Below are 18,504 nucleotides of genomic sequence, written 5' to 3' on the forward strand. Positions count from 1 at the left end.
TTTTTCTGTCGTAATTTGAATTGCTTTTGTGATGAAAGGAAATAAATAAAACTACAAAAGAAATAATGCAAAAAAGATCTAGAATTTTGGAATTTTTTTCTAATTCATCTTTAATTAACTATAGCCAATCTTGTTTGCCAATGTTTTTGTGGCTTTATAAATGTTGCAAATTGCTCAAAATCACGTTTTATAAAGTGACTGCATATAACATTTGTGCATTATATACATACATTTATAATCCTTTACAACTTGTTTAAACAATTCCTTATTGTTAGAGCTATTTGTAAGCTTCTGTTACCTTCCAATGGTTGGATATTTAGGTTTCAAAATGTCTGATATTCTAAAAAGCACAGAGTAGGAATAACTGGATGAAAATTAGCTATAAAGAACAAAAAAGGCAAGGGGAAAGCCCTCAAAGTCTTTTTTAAAAGGCAGAAATGTTTGAGGATATTCTTTTTCAATCAAATCATCACTTCAACTAACTTGTATTCGACTAAATCACTTCTGCAAATTGATTTTACCAAATAGTATGTAACTAAGTAAATTCATGTATAAAATCCCCTAGTATATACTCTTGGAGTCATATCCATGTTACTCATTACACATGATTGATGTTGTCTGAATGTTTCCACTTGGAAAGACTTACTTTTCTTCTGTGCGGAAGGGACCTAATTAAGGGCTCTGGTGGGGGGATATTATTGGAGCTGCATGGTGGAAGGGGTTACTCTTATCAAGAGTGTGCATAACAAACTGTAGCCAAGAGGGTCTGGAGGCAGGAAGCTAAGTTGGAGGCTTTTGCAATAGCTCCAGTAAGTGGTGATGAAACCCTGAAGCAAGGCAGTGTCAGTAAGGGAGAGGGGAGGGGGCAGATTTCCTTTTGAGTTCTACAAGTATAGAATGTATTTCACTCTTTCCCTTTTTTGTTTGCCCTTCAACCTATAGCCACTCAAGTCTTCCAAGCCTTCAAAAGTCATAATTTAAGGACTTGAACTGTGATGAATCCACCTACTACACAAAAGGTAGATTAAGAAGCTCAGTGAATGAGCCTGAGAGAGAAGAGAATTGATGAGTTAAGGGCATGACCTGGCTGTGGTTGGTACTTACACTGAGTGCCAATAGGAAAAAAATGTGTTGGCTTGGCTGGTGTTTCAGCCAGAAAAATAATGAGGAAAAATGGATTACTGTGAACACAGAGAGGCTTTTATGCTTTTGAAACATTACAGTCACAAAGAGCTTGAGGGCAGAAACCATATCCTATACGTCTTTGTATCCTACCGCAGTCAGCATTCTGTAGGCATTTAAATAATAGAATAAGAGAAAGAAAATACTCGAATGGATTCTGACTTTCCTTGAAGACTGGGAGGGGCCTGCTACCCTTGAACTCTGGATGCAAGACTAGGCCAAGGCTACTTACTCATACTAGACTGTGTAAACTGACTTGATAAAAAAGTCTGATTCACAGGTTCTGAGAAGTGAAAGAGGTGTGGCCCTACACAACTATTTTGGTGACTTCATTTAAATGATCGATAGGACTTGCTATGTATATTTTTTGCTACTTAAGAGCTTTGAAAATGCCAGAATCTTACATTTTCTCCCACTTCCATTACTTCATCCATTCCACTCTATAGATTCATAAGCTAGTAACTAACTTGAGAAAACACCCATCACATACTGGGCTTAGTTAGAGCTGTAAGAGTACCAGAGAAATATATTCCCCCCCTTCAGGAGCTTACAATATTGTAAACAAGGTGAGACTTGCTTACACTGATTATCTAAGGAACAATGTTATGAGAGAATATATAGAGAAATTATAATTGAAGTATCAAAAGATGTGGTTAAGGCCTCTGAAATGAAAGGTTATTGATGCAATCAAATGTGTTATCTCCAATGCACTTGTGAGAGAGTCTAGCTTTGTAAAGTTAGTTACTGGCCAGTATGTGGCTGATGGGGTTGGCTGCAGTATACTAATACCCTGTGGATTCATGTATCAATTATTCATGGATTTATCTATCTTTGAGGACTGTTCACAACAGAAAGTAGACTCCCTTTTTTAGCAAAATGATAGAGTAGGTATTCTGAAAAACTCTTCTGCTGAAAAAAATACCCAGAAATGATAAATAATACAGAGCAAACATCTATTAAAATCCATAGCCAATAAAATAGGTAATCAACTGTTTAAAGCAAAAATAATAATAATGTGTTGTGGTGCTTATAAAATATGTAGAAGCAAAATGTATTACAAAATAGCACAAAGGCTGGGCAGAAAGAAATGAAAGTATATTGTTTAAGGCTCTTATACTATATATGTGAAGTAGTATAATTTCACCTGAGAGTAAGCTGTGATAAGGTAAAGACACATACTATAAACCCGAAAGCAACCACTAAAATAATATAACCAAGAATCATGAAATTTCTATGGGACCATCTCCATAGAAAATCCTATGGAATCTACAAAAATGCTACTAGAATGTGTTTAGCAAAGTTGCAGGGTACACAATTAATTTACAAATATCAGTATACAAAATGCTAGGAACAAACAATTAGAAATTAAAATAAAAATAATGCCATTTGTGTTGAAATAAAAATATGAAATACTTAGGAATACATCTGACAAAATATGTACAAGATTAGTACTCTGAAAACTATAAAACATTTCTGATAAACTACTGAAGACGTAAACAAATCAAGAAAGATATTGTGTTTATAGATACTGAGAAGACTCAATATTATTAAGATGTCAGTTCTTCACCAGCTTGATCTATAAATTTAATGCAATTCCAATCAAACTTTCAGCAGGCTTTTTTTTTCCAGTTAGAAATTGATATACTGAGAAATTGATATACTGACTCTATAACCCAGTAAAGAACCAAACTCACCTTTGAAAATAACTAACAAAGTTAGAGGATTTACACTACCTGACTTTAAGACTTATTATAAAGCTATAGTAATCAAGACAGCATGGTATTGGTGTCAAGATTAACAAATAGACAAATATATCAATGGAACAGAATATCAAGTCCATAAATAACCCCACATATACTTGGTCCTGTGTCAAGATCCTACACTAAATACCACTGGAGGTCCACATCTGTTGCTGCTGGATGAGAGGAAGGAAGTTTTTTAATGCACAAAACCTGTCAAAGATACAAGGGAGAGGTTGGCTGCCATGAAAGGAAAACGCAATATAACTGAAAACTCCAACCCTGAGAGCCAAGCACACAGGGCCAGCCTAAGAGTGAGGTTGGATTAAGACCACAGAGAACTTCCCCTGATGCCACCACATCCGGGCAAGCAAGCACCAAGTAAAAAACACAGCAGTCAACTGCTCAAGGTGGGGTGGGCAAGAGTGTGGAGAGACAACCCCTGTGGTTTAGATAAACGGAAAAGGACAAAAGATGAGGGTGGAGCGGGAGCACTGAGAAGAATCTTCTGCCACTCTAGCCCCCACCCTAAGCACAAGATAAGACTAGAGGAGGGGCTTCCCTGGTGGCGCAGTGGTTGAGAGTCCGCCTGCCGATGCAGGGGACGCGGGTTCGTGCCCCGGTCCGGGAGGATCCCCGCCCACCCCGGTCCGGGAGGATCCCGCATGCCGCGGAGCGGCTGGGCCCGTGGGCCATGGCCGCTGGGCCTGCGCGTCCGGAGCCTGTGCTCCGGAGCGGGAGAGGCCGCAGCGGTGAAAGGCCCGTGTACTGCAAAAAATAAAAAATAAAAAAGATAAGACTAGAGGAATTTGAAGCCAATGGTGTTCTGAAGGTAACCATAGCAACAACAAAATCCAAATCCAATTCAACAGCTGACTAGATTGACTCAATCCTCCCCACATCATCAGTTTAGCAGAAGTGTTCACATTTTCAGGCATAAATACTATTTATCTCAGTTCTACACACATAGTTCAGCGTTCAATCAAAAATTATGAGACATACAAAAAAGCAACAATAGCACAGTCCCACTATGAAGAGACAGAGCAGTAAACAAGACTCTGAGTTGACCCAGAAATTGGAACTATCAGACTGGAAGTTAAAGTAACTATCATTAATATGTTAAACGCTCAAGTGAAAAAGATGGACAGGATTCACGAGTAAATGGGGAATTTCAGCCGAGAGATGGAAATCATAAGAAAGTATCAGATGGAAATGTTAGAAAATTTTTAAAAAACAAAATGAAGCAAGCCTTTGACAGGCTTATCGGAGCACTTCACACAGCCAAGAGAAGAATCAGTAAACTTGCAGATAGGTCAGTACAAATTACTCTAACAGAAACATAAAGAGAAAAAATGAAAGAAAAAAAAAAAAACATAGAAGAGTATCCAAGAGCTGTGGTACAATAGAAAGTAGTCTAATATATGTATAATCAGAATTCCAGAAACAGAAGAGAATGGAGCAGAAGAAATATTTGAAGAGATAATAGTTGAGAATTTCCACAAATTTATAAAAGATATTCAGTCACATATCCAGGAAACTCAGAGAACACCAAGAAGGATAAATGGCCCCCCGCCAAAAAAAAAAAAAAAACCAAAAACCTCATGCTAGACACATCATATTCAAACTGCTGAAAAGTAAAGAGAAAATCATGATAAAAAGAATAAAAATACATTATACACAAGGAACAAAGATAAGAATTACAGTAGACCTCATCAGAAACTATGCAAGCCATAAGAAAATGGAGTGACATCTTTACAGTGCCAAAACAATAAAACTGTCAAGCCAGAATTCTAATAATCAGGAAACGTATCTTTCAAAAAATGAAACCAAGGGCTTCCCTGGTGGCGCAGTGGTTGAGAGTCCACCTGCCAATGCAGGGGACACGGGTTCGTGCCCCAGTCCGGGAAGATCCCACATGCCGCGGAGCAACTGGGCCCGTGAGCCATGGCCGCTGAGCCTGCGCGTCCGGAGCCTGTGCTCCGCAATGCGAGAGGCCACAACAGTGAGAGGCCCGCTACCGCAAAAAAATAAATAAATAAATAAATAAATAAATAAAATAAAAGGTGTGGAGGGAGGACAAGAAAAGAGGGGAGGTCGGCACCATGAAAACCACAATTAGGGAAATAATTAAAATTTTCCTGACCAAAAGGTAATCTTGGTCTGAGTTGTCAAGGGCTCATAGAGTTTCCTTCAAGAGGAAATCTCAAAGAAAGGGCTCCAAGTGCCACTCATCGGGTGGTTTTTCTTTGGATACTTATTTTTTAACTTATTTATTCCAATACAACCTCAAACTTACCATGAAGTTGAAAAGATAGTACAAAGACCTTCGGAATACCCTTTACCCAGATTCGCCAGCTGTTTACATTTTTCCCCATTTGCTTTACCATTTCCCCGTCTCTCTAAATAAATCTACATTTATTATACACGTGCACGTTCTTCTGAAGCATTTAAAACTAAGTTGGCGACACTATGCTTCTTTATGCTTATATATTTCAGTATGTTTCCTAAGAACACATTCTCTTACATACCTTCCTAAAAAACAGCACTCTCACATAATCATAGTACAACTATCAAAATTAGGAAATTTAATCTTGACATAATATTATTATCTAATACTTAGTCAATATTCAAATTTTGTCAATTGTCCCATTAATGTCCTTTTTAGCTGTTTTCTTCCTAATTCTGGATCTAATCCAGGACCATGTATCACATTTAGTTGTCACATTTCTTTAGCCTCTTTCAGTCTGGAACATTCCTTCTGCCTGTTTTTTTTTCTTTTTTGGCTGCGTTGGGTCTTTGTTGCTGCGTGCGGGCTTTCTCTAGTTCCCGCGAGCGGGGGCTACTCTTCATTGCGGTGCACAGGCTTCTCATTGCAGTGGCTTCTCTTGTTGCAGAGCACGGGCTCTAGGCACGAGGGCCTCAGTAGTTGTGGCACTCGAGCTTAGCTGCTTCGCGGCATGTGGGATCTTCCCGTACCAGGGCTCGAACCCATGTCCCCTGCATTGGCAGGAGGATTCTTAACCACCATGCCACCAGGGAAGTCCCTCTTGATCTTTCTTGATCGTGAATACAGGCCAACTACTTTTCAGAATGTCCCTCAGTTTAGGTTCATCTGGTGTTTCCTCGTGGTTAGATTCCAGTTATGGATTTGGGGGAGAGAGACCACAGATGTGATGCTTGTGTCCTTGTCAATGAATCAGATCAGGAGGGATATGACAGCTATTTGTCCAAGTGTTGGTGATGTTACTTCTGATCACTTGGTTCAGGTGGTGTTTGTCCGCTTTCTCCAATATAGTTACCATTTTCCCCATTGTAACTAGTAACTAATTGTGGGAAGATTCTTTAGGACTCTATGTACAAGTCAGGATTGTGGTCCTAAGAATCTAAGAAGAGCAGAACCACCTTGTGCAGCTGTGGGAGCCGGTTACCATCTAGGTGAGCTGTTCCTTCTGTGTCTGGAGCCGGAGCCTCCAGGCCACAGTCTGAGTGGGAAGATGGTCATAAAGTGGGGGAAGCAAGAGCCACCTGGGAGCCGTGAGGCCAAGCTGGATCCCATGTTGGCCTTTCATCTTCCCTCCGAGACTCCAGCTTCCACGAGGAGCGTGTCCAGCAGAAGCTGGCGCTCCTCATCATGGCAGTAGATACACACCTAAGGCCCAAATGTGGGAGAAGCTGCAGCAAAGAGTCACGGGGCTGGAGGAGCTGTTTGGCCACCCAAGGGAGCCTGCAGATAAGTGACAGTGCGTGAGCGGCAGCGGCCCCCGTCTCCCAAGTGCAAAGGAACATGGATGCTCCTTCCCTCCTTCCAGATTGAACATAAAATCTTTGTTGTGTCACAGGCTAACTGGACACCGTGCAGGGAGGGGAATTTAGGGCGTGTGTGTCCAGCTCAGCTAAACTGACGCAGGGCAAATCTGCCACACTATGTAAATACTATGTCCCTCATTTTTGTATCCATTGTCCCTTTTTCTTATTCCATCATCCTGTCTATATTTATTAGTTAGCATTATACTGAAGGCTTTCTCTTCTCCCCTATTTAGTTATTAGTCCTTTATTTATTTATATTAGCACAGACTTGAGTTTTATTTTATTCCTTAATCTGTTATTATATTTGTTTTGACACTCAGATTGTCCCAGATTGGCCAGCAATAGCCAGTTCAACCTGGCCACTAAATCCTTTTGACATGTTGCCATCATTCTCTAAGCCCTTCCCTACTTTCTGGTACCAGATATTCCACGCTCACCTTGTGCTTTCGCTCTCCCGGCCCCGGGTCAGCCTTTTCTCCAAGAAGCTGAGGTTCCTTTTAGTGGAGACAAAGATCTTGGTACTAAATGTGTTTTCTGCTTGTATGTCATTGCTTCCAGGCACTGTCAGAGGACACAGGTAGCGTGTGCGCACACACTCACGTGTACACACAGAATCACGTATACACAGACGTGTACACACACACTATGATTACATCCTGACGCCTCCAACCCCAATTCTATCCCAGCACCACAGGGTGCATTCCAGTCGTCCCCTCCCCATTTCCATAGTTGTAACTTCTTCCTCCAACAGTGAGGACCCTGGGTTGAGTATGTCTTACTCACTGATGACTGGTTCCAGTAGAGAATCAGGAAGAAAAGGAGGGATGACAGTGACTTCAGACCTTTGCCCTCAGGTTTAACAGCAGAGATGGGCTTGGGAGGAAAATCTACGGATGCTACAAGAAGTCACTACTTATTCACTCAGGATCTGGCCCAGTGTGCTTTGCCTTGTAAAACAGAGGTCCTCAACTGTGTGCACAGCACATTTCCTGATCAGTGTGTAAAATTCACTGTTGCTCAAGTGAATATACCAGCAATGACAACGTTTGGCAGAAGGGGTGTCGAGCTGGGAGGGGTACTACCTGCTACGAATCTAAGGTGAAGTCAAACCACCACAAAGACGACTGCATATTTACTGAAGGCTGTAAGAACTCTGAATTATTATATACACCATAAACTTAGGTACTTTTATACGCAATAAACTATCCCACCCACATAGCAGCCAGCCCTGAAGGATGACCAAGTGAGTTACACATTAGCATGGATACCCTTATGCTGTGGCAGTGGCTCTTTATAACTTGCTGACACGGTCGCCATTGTCTCAATGTTTTAAATCCTCTTGAGTGGGAGGGCGCAAATGTTTGATTTCAGAGAGTGCCACAGACACTCAAAGTTGAAAGCCACTGCCCTAAATGGAGGGGAGTATTTTAAGACTTAGAAGATGTAGAACAATTTGCTGACAAAAATCCCAAATCTGAAAACAGCACAGAAAACAGAGAAGACTGAAAAAAGGTGGCCAAGGAAAGATCAATAGATTCAGAACATCATTTGAGGGGCTTCCCTGGTGGCGCAGTGGATAAGACTCCACGCTCCCAATGCAGGGGGCCTGGGTTCGATCCCTGGTCAGGGAACTAGATCCCACGTGTATGCCGCAACTAAGAGTTCGCATGCTTCAACTAAGGAGACCACATGCTGCAACTAAGAAGCTGGTGAGCCACGACTAAAGGAGCCCCGGAGCTGCAACTAAGGAGCCCTCCTGACGCACCTAAGACCTGGTGCAACCAAATAAATAAATAAATATATTTTTTTAAAAGAACATCATTTGAAATTAGAATCAGTGGATTAAGCTGAACTTGAGGACTACACAGCGAATAAAAACGTTTGGGAAGGGATTCAGGCGAAAGAGGTACAACCCAAAGACCAGATGGGAGAGAGAGGAAGATGAAGGAAGTAAACCTAAACAGCCAGATTTCTTCTCTTCACTATGAACTTTGTTCATACAAAATAGTAGGAAATTTTTTTTTAGAAAACTGGTACATTGAAATAACGATTATCTTATGATCTCATTGAAAAGAAAATGAAAATGTTTGAGTCCACTATAGAAGCCCCGCAAGCGAAAAGAGAACATTGTCACCATCAGGATGGAGTGATAAAGGACGGCAGGCTGTATGTTATAGTTTTAAAAATCTAATATTAGATGTCAATGCGGCTTTAAAAGAAGAGTCAGGGGTTGGATTAAGAACAAAAAGCAAACAATCCATTTTCCCTCTTGAGACTAGGGAGACCAAAGTAAAGCCTGGAGCGACTAACCCACCAAGCTCAGGTGGGCTCCGGCATGAGGATGCTGACACCTCAGTGACAGAGCCTGAAGCAGGAGGGGAGGGTCTGACAGCTGCCCCAGCAGTGCGCTGGCCTGTCTGCAGGCTGCTGGGCACTTGACTGTGGATTGTTCCAACCACACTCTAAATCTGGAGATGGCTCCTTCTTTTTTTTTTGCTTAAGATTTTTTTTTTTTAATGTGGACCATTTTTAAAGTCTTTATTGAATTTGTTACAACATTGCTTCTGTTTTATGTTTTGGTTTTTTGGCTGCGAGGCAAGTGGGATCTTAGCTCCCCGACCAGGGATGGAACCCGCACCCCCTGCATTGGAAGGCGAAGTCTTAACCACTGGACCGCCAGAGAGGTCCCTGGAGATGGCTCCTTGTGATTTTGATATCTAAAGAGGCCCACCTGGCCAGCAAGATGTGGCATAAGGGGTCCAGGTGGTGGTGACGCTGAGAGTCAGGTGAATAAGTGTCCTGGTGATTCTGGCAGTCATTCTCTGACATCCAAACCTAGGCCAGCAGCTGGGGAGTGTGGAAACCCAGGGGATGCCCTCTGGAGGAGAAGATGGACAAGACCTGGGCAGAGGGGCAGGCCCTAGTCCAGAAAGCTAGGGTCCTGGACAGAGGCAGCCCAGTCCACAGGGAGCAGGTGAGAAGGATGGTGAAAGCTGCTATTTGGGGGGCCCGTGGCTAGTCAAAGCTGACCCCAGATCCTGCCCGACCAGAGGAAGGTTCGGATTTCTAGGAAGCAGGCACAGGTTCTGTTGGGGGAAATCAAACAAGACTGGCTTATTCGAAGGCTGTAGAAGGAACTCAGCACCACCAGGACACACGGGTGAAGACAGAGACATTTTCCAAGGCAGATGAAGATTCATGTTCTGGAATCCAGCGTCCTCAGCACGTCATGCAAAACTGTGGAAGATGGTCACATTTTCCAGACTCTGTCCCCCTCCGGGCGTAGCACAGGCTCTAATCTGGATAGGACACTGTCTCATCCCGATAGGTGACTGAGCTCACCTCATCCATTTGGGAGTTGGTCTGTTCCCAGTACCCTCAGGTACTGGGGGTACCAGCAGACTTTCAGACTAGCACTGTCTGATCCTAGCCTGTTCCCAAACTCAGATATGAGAACAAAGGACTTCACTAGGTGTCATGCTAACAGCACTAGACCAGCTATGGAGCTGATTGCTGATTGACTGAGCATCTGTCTACAGAGAGGTGCCTCGGAAATGAAATGAAGGTCCAGGATGGGGCAAACCCCAGGACGCTGGTTTTAGCCATCAAGTTTCATACAAAGAAAATCGTAGGGTCTAAATCTTGCTCAAATCTTTCAACTTCCAACTAATTAGAAGGGGGCAATTATTAAGAAAACTTTAATTGTTCTAGCTCTGGCTCTTACCTTCTTTTGGTAACATTCTTCTGATAAAACGTATCTTATTTTTCACTCCACATGCACTTGGTCACATCCACAGTCTGCTGGGAGTGACTTGTGTCTCGTCTCCCAAAAGTCTGTCCAGAATCCTCCCAAATGGCCTCACAAGTCTTCTCGGCTTCAATTTTACCCTAAGCTGCCCTAACTTGCCCAGAGAAAGGAGAAAATTCCTAATTCTAGGATCTCCTACCTTTTTCACATTCATTTAGCAGCAAAAGCACTGAATACCCACCCTTGGCATGGTTTAGCCCTCTCTTGCCCTGTGGTCAGCCAAGGTTTCTGACTTCCTGTGGCAGGGTATTTAAAAAACCCCTCCCCCACTTTTTTATTATGAAGTATTTCATATATTTAAAACAGTATATAATATATACACATGACTAATATTCTTCCAGTCCTCATCGGCGTAGCCTTTCATCTATGGCCAGTGGTTACTCCGCGGGGTCGTGGTTAATGCCAACAGCTATTCTGATTGTGGGGCTGAGGGAGGGCTTTCCTGAGGAAGCGATGTTGAACTACGCTAAGAAGGGTGGCAGGAGATGGCCAGCCAAGAGTGGGCGGGGGAGGTGCATGGTGAGAGGCATGGGGGGACCAGAGGCCAGTGTGGCCAGAGGGAAGAGTAGCTGGAGAGGCAGACAGTGCCGGGTCCAGCAGAGCCTTGATTTTAGTTTTTATTCTAAGAGCAGTGGGCAACCGAGAAAGAGTGAAGTCATCAAACTTGAAGTCATCTGAAGATGATGCCGGCTGCCTTGTGGAAATGGATTAAAGGCTTGTAGGGAGAGCAATCCAGAGGCTAAGAGATACTGAGGCTGGAGACTGATGGGAGTGGAGGGCAAGAGAGAGGGGTCTCTATTGATGACCCCTGGTATCTAGCTATGCTGAATGGCTGGTACTTGAGGCAAGATTCTGGACAGCTTCTAGACAGTGGGGGCCCTTCCTCAGCATCTTCCACATGCTTGGAGTCTGAGGTATATCCCCAGGGGCCCCTACGATAATCCAGACCCCGACTATAAAGTTATTGACTACCACCCGTGTTCCCTCGGAGCAAGCTGAAATCTCTTCATCTCTCCCCTCTCATCTGCACTTCTGCAGGCATCACGTGCCCAACTCCCACATCTGTGAAACATGCAGACATCTGGGTCAAGAGTTACAACCTCAACTCCAGGGAGCGGTATGTTTGTAACTCTGGCTTCAAGCGTAAAGCTGGGACCTCCAGCCTGACCGAGTGCGTGTTTAACAAGACTGTGAACATCGCCCACTGGACCACTCCCAATCTCAAGTGCATCAGTAAGTGCACTGTCCCTCCGCCCCTTTTGCCAAGGCCACGCAGAGAGCAGACTGCAGTGTGGGCAGCAGAATGAGGTGGCCTTGACATCTGGGTTGAGGACTGAGACTAAATAAACAAATGGGCTTCTAAACACACCTCCGGGAGGTGGAAATACATGGGCTTTGGGGTCACACAGTTCTGGGTTCAAGTCCTGGCTCTGCCACTTAACCATCTGTGAGACCTGGAGTGAGGGCCTTAATGTCTTGGATCTCTTGGTTCCTAATCTAGAAAATGGACCTGATGTCAACAGTGTGGCTTGTAGGAGGATTAAGAGAAATCTGGTAAATATTAACTATTATTACCTCAGTGCTTTAAGATGATAGAAGCAAGAATTTGGCTACAGACAAAGGTGTGTGCTCACAGCATGCTTGTTTCCCAGAGAGCATTCCCGATTCCTCCCTAGGAGACAGCCTGCAAGGAAATTACTCCCCGTTCTCCTCCCCAGAGAGCAGCGCGGAGACCCACAGAGCAGAGACCCCCTTGGCCCAGTTATCATGTCTGGGGTCCCGCCAGAGCTCAAGACTGGGTGTGAGGAAAGATCTCCAGAATCCCTTTTTTTTTTAAGCATCCACAGCTGGATAACCACACCAGAAGTCAAACAATCTTGGAGTGGAAGCCAGTAGTGCTATTTTCAGGAATACTAAGCCCCATACTCTAGAAAAGGAAAGGTTAATCTGTGATCTTCCAAGAGAATGATGATTTAACACACATTTATTGCACACGTGGTGCATGTCCAGCTGTGATACTTTCTCACGTAGTATTTGTGAAAATTCACCACTCCTCTCTGGGCAAAGCAGACAAGCGGGGCTGTTCTACAGCAAACTCACAGCTGGGGGACTCCTTGAAAAGCCAGACTCGCTCTGGCTTTTTGAATCTGTAGCGCTGAGATCGCCCTGTACCCCTTCCCCTGCCGCTGCGTGGCCACCATGCAGGCATCAGAGGCCGGGCAAGGAGGGAGCCTTCTGCTTGTTGCAGAGGAATAGCTGGGCTGGGAACATGGTGCCCACGGCATCCTGGGGCCATTGGAGGGATGAGCTGGGTGAGGACGGGTCTGAGCAGTAACTTCTGGGAGAACACAGGTGTCTTCCTCGGTCTAGTCCGGGGACCCACTGGAACCATAGTCCAGGGGCAAAAATAAGGGCTTTCCACTGTAGGGAGAGTGACTGTTTCTTCAAAGTTCCAATTCCTCTGGGTGAATGAATCGAGGATGGCGAACTGAACAGGGCGGGTTGCAGGCGGGAGAGGAAAGAAGGGAGCGAGGCCTGGAATCGTAGACTTTTAGAACCCGAAGACTGGAGGAACCTTTAGGTCTCATCCCCAAAGCCCCCACCTTTTACCACTAAAAGCTGCCTCCATTATTTTCCCAACCTCTTGTGCCTTAAACAATCCATCGAGTAATCATTTATTTTCCCACGCAAAAGCCAGCGTTATAAAGCTGAGTTGACATCGCTGCTATCATCCCAGCCAAAAATAAAACACACGTGATACTTAACTTATGCAGTCTTTCTGAAAGGCTAGAAAAAAATAGTGTGCAGTCTGTCTGCAATGGGAACTGCAGACTGATGCTTGTTTATCTCTTGTGCTTCTGGCCTAGTCTAGGGAGCCAGACGTGTCCACTTTAAATTTATATATTTATTTTTTATTTACATCCAGTTCTGAAGCCACACCAGGTTCCACCCTCAGGATCATAAACGCCATGTGGTTATCCTCTCTCTAGGAGACCCCTCCCTGACTCACCAAAGGCCACCCTCCACAGCAGCACCGACAGGGGTGACCCCAGAGCCAGACAGCCCCAACCCTTCTGGAAAAGGTAGGAATGTCACAGACTCTCTCCGGACTCTCATCCCCTGATGCCATCTGGTCCACAGAGAACCCTCAGATTCATGGACCACTGCCAGGGTTCCACTGCAAACACCTCTTATTCACGTCAAGAATGAGGATTGACATTAGTTTCATTTTCCCTTGTAAACCAAAGTAGCTTGATAGCCAGGCTTCACAGGTACATAATTAATAACGGTTTAAGATCCACTCTTAATAGGCCAGATCACACTTTGTGGGAGAAACGTAGCCTCAAGAACGGGGGAGGGTCTGAGGTTCTGAATGCCTTGCACGTCAGCCTTGCCAGGTCTTATGGGCGCTGGCAGAAAACCTGACCCTCCTGGGTCAGAGATGGAGGACTTTCCTACCCGGCACCACAGGCAACAGGACTGTCAGCAGGTTTCATCAAGTCCCTCGTCCCCACATGCCTTAAGCAGGCCTAAACAGATGCCCGTATGGGCAGCCTATGTCACTGGAGGGGAAGCCTGAGCAGGAACCTGAGTGTTTCACTGCTGGCATGAACATGTCTGCCTTGTGTTCCAGGGGGAGGCACTGTCTCCCCCTTCCAAGGCCATCTAAGCATCCTTGAAAAGACGGTGCCAAGAAAGGGCCGTCAGTGCCCTGCTGGCAAGGTGTGCAGAACGGGGAGAGACCCACGCAGAGCCGTCTCCCAATAACCTGTGATTGCTTTAGTACAGACGCTTGCACGAAGCTGCCAGGGTTCTGCATTTCCACCGAGTCTTAGGTAAACTCTACCCCAATTTCCTCAGCACCGTCCTGATGTTAAGAAAATCCGAGCTCTTGGAGGCTGAACATCCTGGGACAACGTGCGCTGTATCCTCTAATGCCCTCTCTTGACTCCTGGTTTTCTGTCGCCCATTGCCCACTGTGAGGCTTTTCCTGGTCCCCGTCTCCTCCCTTCCCTCCAGGCACAGCCATCCCACTGTGGTTGACCACGCTGCTCGGGCTGCCTCCCTGGAGAGCCGGTTCTTAACCGTGGATGCTTGTTGAAATCTCCTTGGAACTCTGCGTGGTCTGGGGAGCATCTGGGAATTAGGGTTCTAGAAGCTCTCCTGGGGACCCTTACTTAGGTGCCCAAGGCTGAGAACCACTGCTGAAGGGAGGATGGAGAGGCGGGAGCAAGGTTCCTCCCAGTTGCTTAGCCGATGACAAACGGAAGGAAGGGGCTGGAGTACCCAGAATCCCTTTGGTCCAAGTCACACCTGGTTCGGGTGGCCTCCCCGAGCCTTGCCTTCATGCCTCAAACACTTGGCAGACGCAGCTGCATAGTGAAACCTCAGACATGAGATTGATCTCCCAGGCGGGCACCATGGCCACGGGTGCCCACCCATGCTCTGCCCACGTGGCTGGGAGAGCGTGGGGAAGTGGCCGGACTGTATGGCCCGACAGCCCGGGATGCGGGGCTCACAGCCACCCTTGCACACCCTCTGCTCCAGGGCTGGGCTCCTAAGCACCGTACTGTCACAGTGGAAGACCCATTTTTCACAGAAAGAGAACAGCGGAGTTGTGCCACCACACTTTACACTTTGGGGCAGCCGTTGGCTAGTGAGGGATGGGGACGTAAAGGACCTAAACATAAGGCAGGTGGCCCACCCTCCCCGAGATGGGGGCCAAGCCAGGACACATCCCTCAGGGCAAATCTCAGGTTCCCCTGATTTCAAATGTTTTGTGCAAACAGGTAAAAAGTAAACTAAAATCAGCATCCCAATGTCTTTTGGCCAGTACAGTTCCACTGTTTATCTGAGCTGGGTCTCCTAGTAAACACTTCTCTAGTGCCTGGTTCTATTCAGAGCTTTCGGATGGTTAGTTTATGTGCCCCATGATAAATAACCATAAATCCTCTAGCGTCCTCAAAAGCCCCTTGGCCATTCCAGATGGATGAAGATGTTACCCACTCAAGGGGTTTTCCCCCAGAGCCGTGGAGGAGTTTGCTGGGGGCGGGCTGGCCAGGGCAGGCTCACGAGAGCCGGTGTTAGTATACTCTCTTCCAAAGCCAAGAAAAGACACTGTTCTCAATATTTTCATTGTCCATGTCTTGCACTTCCCTGCAGAGCCAGCTTTTACTTCCAGGTCAGACACCACAGTGGCCACAAGGCTGGCTACTGGACCAGGCTCCAGGCTGATGCCATCCAAAGCTCCTTCTGCGGGGACCACAGCGGTAGTCAATAATGAGCCCTCCCAAGTCCCAGCTCAGACAACAGCCAAGGCTCCGGAACACACCCCCTCGGCCTCGCAGGACCCGCCCGGTTAGTGCTGGCTTTGCGTGCTGGAGGAGAGAGGGCAGCTCACACAGGCTGCTTCTGAGTTGCAGATCCTGAGCGAGCCGATCGCATCACACCATCCAATCCAAAGTCAGGATGACTGAGCAACCCTCTGCCTCCTGCTCTCTGCCACAGCCTTGGTTCTCTGTGCTCCACCCTGGCTCAGCTCAGTGGGGAGAGAAAGCCTGTCTCCTACATGTGACAAGCCTTCCCGTATTAATTCACATGGCAGAGCCTTTGCCAAGAATCAGAATAAGATCTTCCTCCTCCCGACGTGGGAGGCCAGAGGAAGCTTTCCTTGATCTGGAATCACAATGTGTGGGATGGGGGAGTGCTCGGTAATCGGCATCTTCTCTAAGAGTGTATCTGATTCTTAAGCATGGCCCAGCATCAATCAAATCAATGACCCTGGTTCTGTGCTAAAGTGAGGCTGGTTTTGCTAGCCGTGACTCTCTCAAGGCTTTAAGATGGGAGCCAAATTGTCCAGGATTTGTCTTGCTTAGTGAGAAATTAGTGCCTTTAGGACCATGGCAATAACTGAGCTGCAATCTCTTCTCTGCAGGTGCATATCAGTACAATCCCAGAGCTGTGACTGGTAAGTATTTTCCTTTGTCCTGGTGGTGTTTATGCTCAGGGCATCTCAGTGCCAGGGTGCTGGGCGGACCTGGCTTATGCCTGCTGTCCCAGCATGGTCACCAACAGCTCCCTCTTTCACTCTCAAAAGTGCCTCTGTTTAGGTAAGTTACATGATCCCCCTGTTTATGGAATTCTAACTTGACTATTTATCTTAATGTTGGTAGTTTCTCACTGTCAGGCTACTGGCGTAGAAGCATTACGCTGCTATATTCATTTAGTGCACGAGGAGTAAAGGGTTTCTCTTTCAGACTGTATTATAACTCTCATCTCTCATAGCTGAAATACATTTGCTGCAGTTTATATGCTCAGCCTTTAACAGGAGCTACCCCTATATTGTGTCATTCATCTATTCAAACAATATAAATTGAGCTCCTATCCTGTGCCAGATAGGGTCCTAAGCTGCAACGAAATGCAGATTTCTCATTAAAAAGCAAATGGCACTTTACATGTCCTTCAGCTTACGGAAGGTTAACGGTTTAATTTGATCAATTAAGTATTTATTGATTACCCACCCTGAACCCAGCAGAGTGCTCAGTACTGGAAGAAACAGAAACCACTGCCCAGGAGTAAGGAATTGACATTCTCACTTCAAAACTACCTTCAGCAGATGCAGGCACACGGCACATCAGATACACTACCCCGCGGCTTAACTAGCTTGCACGGACTGCCAAGAAATGACGATTCCCTGGATGTTCACAGAGGACACATTTAAAATTGAAGTATAGTTGACTTACAATATTAGTTTCAGGTGTACAGCACAGTGATTCAGTAACTTTGCAGATTATACTCCACTTACGTTATTATAAGATAATGGTTATAATTCCCTGTGCTGTGCAGTATATCCTTATTGTTTATCTATTTTACGTATAATGTTTTGTATCTGTCAATCCCTTACCCCTAATTTGCCCCTCCCCCTTCCCTCTCTCTTTTGGTAACCACAAGTTTGTTTTCTCTGTGAGGCTGTTCCTGTTTTACAAATACATTCATTTGTATTATTTTTTTAGATTCCAAATATGTGATATCATACAGTATTTTCTCTTTCTCTGTCTGACTTATTTCACTAAGCATAATATTCTCTAGGCCCATCCACACTGCTGCAAATGGTAGAATTTCATTTTTTTTTTTATGGCTGAGCAATATTCCATTGTATATATATATACCACCTCTTTATCCATTCATTTGTGGATGGACACTTGGGTTGCTTCCATGTCTTGGCTTGGAAAATAGTGCTGCTATGAACATTGGGCTGCACGTATATTTTCAAATTAGTATTTTCATTTTTTCCAGACATATAGGCAGGAGTGGGATTGCTGGGTCATATGGTAGTTCTGTTTTTAGTTTTTTGAGGAACCGCCAGACTGTTCTCCATAGTGGCTGCACCAATTTACGTTCCCACCAATAGTGTAGGAGGGCTCCCTTTTCCCTGCACCCTCTCCAGCACTTGCTATTTGTAGACTTGTTGATGATGGCCATTCTGACCGGCGTGAGGTGATACTTCATTGTGGGTACAGAGGACCCTTTCATCACCCACACTGAACAGTGGCCACTGGCCACCTCAGCCGCCTTCCCCAGTGTAGACCCAACATCACTGTAGGTTGAAGTCAAGGCGGGGGCTCCTGGCCCTTCTGGGCTCCTGTGCAATCATCCACCTTTTCTCCCCTCTTTCCTCTGTCTCGCCAAATCTCTTTTCCTTTTTCTCCAATCCATGTGCCCCCTAGGAAACACAAAAGGGTGGAGAACGTAGCAGTTGATATATTAATCCATTGTTTTGGTGATTCTGGTTTCTTTACTAAATTTGCCTGGAAATAACTGAGGAAGAGGCCAAGTTCAAATGGCTGAATTCAAATTGCTGTGTTATATCATTGGCTCAGGGGCGCTCCTCTCACTTGAGTTGCAGTCTACAGTTTTTATTCTCAATAAGAAGAAACACGAAGCAGCATTGTGAAAGTGGAACTATAG

General features: G+C 45.3%; 1 protein-coding gene across 4 annotated transcripts in view; it reads left to right on the plus strand.

Moving 5' to 3' along the window:
- The window catches only part of IL15RA (interleukin 15 receptor subunit alpha), a 29,705-nt gene that overhangs the window by 5,635 nt on the left and 5,566 nt on the right, over positions 1-18,504 (plus strand). For 3 of the 4 annotated variants that reach the window (XM_089906556.1, XM_089906559.1, XM_089906558.1), the window contains exons 2-5: positions 11,575-11,769; positions 13,527-13,619; positions 15,700-15,894; positions 16,472-16,504. In XM_089906556.1, the coding sequence (XP_089762682.1) occupies positions 11,575-11,769; positions 13,527-13,619; positions 15,700-15,894; positions 16,472-16,504 (516 nt within the window). The remainder of the gene's footprint in view (positions 1-11,574; positions 11,770-13,526; positions 13,620-15,699; positions 15,895-16,471; positions 16,505-18,504) is intronic. The other variant, XM_089906557.1, reaches the window with a different exon arrangement.

Source organism: Delphinapterus leucas, chromosome 2, assembly GCF_059928025.1.
Source record: "Delphinapterus leucas isolate spDelLeu-1000000601 "Yukka" chromosome 2, BTC_Dleu_Yukka2, whole genome shotgun sequence".
In the NCBI taxonomy this organism is placed as follows: domain Eukaryota; kingdom Metazoa; phylum Chordata; class Mammalia; order Artiodactyla; family Monodontidae; genus Delphinapterus; species Delphinapterus leucas.